The following is a 5,180-nucleotide window of genomic DNA, read 5'->3' as shown; positions in this document are numbered from 1 at the left end:
CTGTACATCCATTTTATGCACTGAAGAGCCCGTAAAGAACTGGCATAAACAAAAACATTCAAATTGACTTCCTCGCACAGAAAGCCCCCACACGGCCAAAATGCGTCAGCAGGGTCCGGCACTCTGGTAAACAGAGCAGTGATGAAAAGCCTGGCCTGCTTATTGCATAACGCCAAAGCTGCGTCTGGGCCGGAACCAGCCAGCGTGAAGCCCACCGGGCCCGGCAGGAGCTCTGCACACCGCCGCGCTCCATCACTCGTTCAATTAAAGCCGCACGCAGTCCCTCTTCGATAAGCATGTTTGGGAAAAACCTGCGCTCGCCTCGATGGGCTCTGTTCATTCGGCCACAAGCTTTTGTACCGCAGCGCCGACGGGCGGTTTTAATGCCGGCTTCAGATCCCTCGCGTCCGACCGGTTGATCAGATTCACCTCCCTCTGCGCCCGCTCACCCCTTTAACCAGTCCGGTGCGGATCTCGGGCCCCTTGGTGTCCAAGGCGATGGCGACGGGTCGGTAATACAACGGGTCGGAGGTGATGGTCTCCACCGCCTCGCGGATGTTCTTGATGGTTTCACCGTGAAACTGAAAGAGAGAGGGGGGGACTAATAGAGAGACACACGGCAAAGTGGCAGGAGAGCCAAAGACTAAGAGGAACTTGCGCACGCACTTCATGCGATCCGTGGGAGAAATTGAGACGGGCGATGTTCATCCCCGCTTTCACCATCTCCTGCAGCTTGGGGACGGATCGAGACGCCGGGCCTGAGGGACTCGCATGAGAAACAGAGAGGGACGGGACGGTTACGGATTCAAAACGGAGCGGTGCAGCCGGTCCGAAAGGTTTCAAACCTAACCCCCTGTGACACATATTCAATCATTCAGTCGGCCGACCTTGATAACAAATGTCTGGCCTGGCGGGGGGGGGGGGGTTCAAAGACAAACATTTAGAGAGCCAGAGCCCTGAAGCCGAGCAGGCGTCCAGCATCGGCTGTGGAGAGGTCTGAGAGGGAGAGGAAGACGTGGGATGAAAACTCAAAGGACTTCTTTGTTAAGCGGAAAATAAATGTAAATATTGTTCTGTTGTTTTCTTCAAAGGAGAGCGCAGAGGGGGTCAGAGCTATGAAAAGAACAGTCCCATATCCAGGAATAAAACCCCCCGTTTCCAACAAAGGAACAACTGCACATCTTAAAGGGGGCCTGTTATGCAACCCTTTTCAGTGCTTGTGTGCAAAACTTTTGGGTCTCTAATGGGTCTACTATCCCACAAACTGTGAAATAAGACAACCCAGTCAGTTTATTGTGAGCGTCCTAAACCAGAAGGGATGTCCTGAAATGAGCCGTTCGGCTTTGTGTCTCAGTGCTACGTAACATTGAGACACGTTAGATTTACAACCACCCTCCATCTGAGTATCCCCACAAACAGATCTTTTAGGATGGGTAAAATGCAGAGAAATGCATTTTGTTGCCTCAGTATTTGTACTCTGTTCAATGACAATTAGCTGAATCTAATCTAATCTAAAGAAGTGGGAGTTAATACCGACTCTCTGTGTAGAAACTGCAACCAAAGCCGGAACCAACTTTTAAATGAGGCCTTGTAGATCTAATATGCGTGAAGATTCAGCAACTGGATCGCTTATTTCTCGTCTCAAATTTGTTCATAACCAGATTTTGGTGGACTGATGAGCTGAAATCAGTGAAAGTTACGGAGTAAATTCAACGAAACCCGGAAGCTCAAACACCATTGGCTCACAGCCTACTTTGGAACAGGATGGTATAAAAACATGTTAAAATGCCTAGAATGCATAATGTGCGTGGTATTTTCAGCACTAAAAACCTCTCAAAAACATGTTTTGGGGGCCTCAGGGACCTATAATAACTTATGAAAAAAGGAGCATAATGGGTCCCCTTTCAATGCACCACAGGCTCACCGATGGTACAGATGATGCTGGTGTTTCGGGCTGTGATGGGCTCCTGGTCGATGTCCAGCAGACACAGGTGCTCCAGGAAGGTGTCGGCCATGCTGGCGTCCAGCTGCTGGTGCTGGATGAAGGAGTCTGAAAGAGCCATCGTCTCGGAGTAGCGTCTTATACGGGCTAGAGGGAAGGAGAGATAGAGTCGGTGGGTGGGCGACACCAGAGGGTGATCACTCGAGATAAACATAAGGGTAAAAAGCACGAGAGCCTCGTCTCCGCGTTAATGATAGCGAGTAACTCGTGTCTTGTGTATCCTTTAAAAGCGATGAATGGAGCGTGGTTAGGATTGGCAGTGGACTGCCAGATTACTTTTTTTTTTTCAAAACACAGTCACAGCAGAGGATCATTGGTGCGCACCAGAGACGTGGAGGTGGCGTTAGAGACGAGGCTGAGAGTCATGGAGGTTGAAATGCAATGCGATGGCATTCAGCGGAGCCATACTGCGACAGAAGCAATATTCCAGTGAGCGGCTTGAAAACCATCAGGGTCACAGGTTGTTATGCAGTATGCAGCATATAGGCACTGCAAGATGGCATTTAATAAACCGTTGAAGAAAAAAACCATATATATTTGATGTAGATCTAGTTTGAAGGTTTCAAGCTGCATTGGGTTGCATGCTTATATAGCTGCATGTAGTCGAATATTTATAACAAGGTTTTACATTTTTTTCATATCCAATCCAATCCAATTAGAATTACGCCAATATTCAAACCACTAAGCCATTAATACATTACTTCAGATTTGATATACAGCTATTCTTAGCTCCTACAGGAGGGAAACAATCCTTTGTCCCTCGAGCTTGGCCAGCTGATATTGCAGGAGCAACAGGATATTAGCAACAGGAGCAAGTAGATATTACTGAGCAGTTCGTAGGCAGGATTGTCCAAATAGTTAATAAAGCTGAGACCTGCGCCAGGCTATCTCATCCAGGCTCTGGGATGGACTGGGGCCTAATGCGTTGGTGTGGAGGCTTATAACACTTATCTTTCAATATATTGTCCCTTTTTTTTAAATTCACTGCCAGACAAAAATGACAGAAATGAAGTGAGAAAGCAAAGGTTTATCATTCACGGAATGAAACAGCAATCAAACAGTTTTAAAACTGTTTTCTGTGGTACTGGTTATTCAATAATACTTCATTTGAAATCTGTTCTAGTATTTAACTGTTACTGATATCTAAAAAACGTGAAAGGTTATATTTCAAAATGGACTGTCAAACCCCAGTAACGTCATCCCCTGGTTTCGGAACAAAAGTTGAGGCATCAATGTAAGAATCTAAAACGTGAGAGATTGTGTACACGTTACTTTTGGGTTTTGATCGTCATGTGAACCTGATGAACGATGAAAGCTCCCCGGTGAGGGGGTTAATCCTGGGCTCAGCGTCTTGATATTCACGCCAAGCATTCTGAGATCCGTCCGAGACCTTTGAGTCCATACAAATGCATCCATTTTACAGGACGTCACGGCGAATCAAGGGGAAGGAGAGGGCGACAGAGCGGTAGAGCAGCGGAGGAGGTGAAAGCCACACAGACAAGGTCGACGGAAGGGGGGGGGGGGTTCACAATAAAGGACAGCTCGCGCTTCTTTAAGGGCTTCAGTTTTAAATCCCCGAGGTGAGGTTCCATGAGGCCGGAGACCCGCACAGACCACCCGCCTTCTTTCTTAAAAGCAAAAATGAGCTCAATCAATGCGAAAAAGATTGGTTGTGCAACATGACAACTCATTTTGCTCTTGGAAGGAAATGAAGTGATGAACATCTGCATTTTGAGGGGAGGAAGAGGGAGGGATGCACCGGGGCGATATTGGTAAATGGAGGGCACCAGGATGTGAACATGGCTGATAAATCTATTCTGTGGTTTCTGGAGCTGTCAGTGTTTCTCTCTCTCTCTCTCTCTCTCTACGTGTCTGCCTCTGTCTCTCTCTCTCTCTCTCTCTCTCTCTCTCTCTCTCTCTCTCTCTCTCTCTCCCCTCTCTCCTCTCTACCTCCCTCTGACCCAGTTCTGCCGCCCTGCTGCACACATCATTGTGTGTCCCACTGTGACACGCCTCGGATACATTGCAGGAAGCACACATTTTAGACAAGCACACACACACACACACACACACACACACACACACACACAGACAAACACACACACACAAAGATACCTGTTATAGCAAGGCTGACTATAAATAAAGCAGCATTGGCTGAAAGGAAGCGGCGCCGCAACGTGGCAGCCGCTGCACAGCCACCGTGTCGCCGAGCAGATAAGACGGTGGAGACGGCAACTGGGCGTGTCCAGACGGCGAGGAAAAGCCGATTCCACTGGGGCCCGCACGCCGAACCCAGCGACGCGTCGCTGATTATTCCGTCCAAATATCATCCCACACGTACGCGAGCGCAAAGTGTGATGGCAAACGAAAGCCAGACGCTCTCTTCTCCACTTGAGTTTGAACTGTTAAGAGTCTGGAGTTGAGGTGACGCCGAGCAGATTAAGTATATTCAGAGAACTTGCTGAAGCAAGTCAAACAAGTCATTGATTCAGGAGCTTCAGCGTCAAAATCCTTACAGTATTTTAGGTGCAAAGCTCCCAAAGCGTTAAGTCCACTTACCCATTTCGACCAAGAAGCCTCCGCACGCTTTCAGAAACGAGACGTTTTAATGAGGCAACTGAACAGAAAGTCCACTGGTCCTCACCGCCGCTCGTCTCTGCCTCCTCGGCTCTTTATGCCGCGGGTGTCAGCAAATTCATTTCTCCTTTTTATTGGAGCTGTCAAAAATCCCGAGGCCCGGCGTCGTCTCATCTCACCCCATCAGATTCCTACCCGTTCACCCTTCTTTCACCCCTACCCTCCCCCTGCACCTCCCATGTGTTCGCCATCTCTCCACCCCTCACCCCATGCAGCGTCCACTCCATTAGCTAAAGCATGACTTATCCTCAGATAATGATCAAATGACTTCAGTGCAATTGTGCTGCTTGTTTTTATTACTTTATGTCTTTATTGTCTTTATTGAGATATGTATCTCGATTTCTTAGCAACTGTCTATTTCCTCAGCGTATCCCATACTCTCTTTCACAAGCAGTCAGAACGCATACGCACTTCTGACTCCCAATTTCTCTCCCAAGGTCTGAAAATGATGGTCACATAATGCTTTATTGTAATTAAAAGATAAAGTCAACCTGAGATATCAATGTTCTAGTGTTCTTTTCACCTTGAAAATCAATACACT

General features: G+C 47.8%; 1 protein-coding gene across 1 annotated transcript in view; it reads right to left on the bottom strand.

Annotated features, from left to right (window-relative positions):
* The window catches only part of pklr (pyruvate kinase L/R), a gene marked incomplete at its 3' end in the record, with an annotated part of 7,772 nt that extends 5,688 nt beyond the window's left edge, over positions 1-2,084 (bottom strand). The window contains exons 1-3 of the mRNA XM_080005305.1: positions 1,925-2,084; positions 667-758; positions 450-581 (exon numbers count right to left, since the gene is read on the bottom strand). Of these exons, the coding sequence (XP_079861431.1) occupies positions 450-581; positions 667-758; positions 1,925-2,063 (363 nt within the window). The 5' untranslated portion in view covers positions 2,064-2,084. The remainder of the gene's footprint in view (positions 1-449; positions 582-666; positions 759-1,924) is intronic.
* Positions 2,085-5,180: the final 3,096 nt, after the last annotated feature.

Source organism: Zeus faber, assembly GCF_960531495.2.
Source record: "Zeus faber genome assembly, chromosome: 8".
Taxonomy (NCBI): Eukaryota; Metazoa; Chordata; class Actinopteri; order Zeiformes; family Zeidae; genus Zeus; species Zeus faber.
Note: the sequence above shows the minus strand (reverse complement) of the source record. Positions and strands in the feature narration are given on the sequence as shown.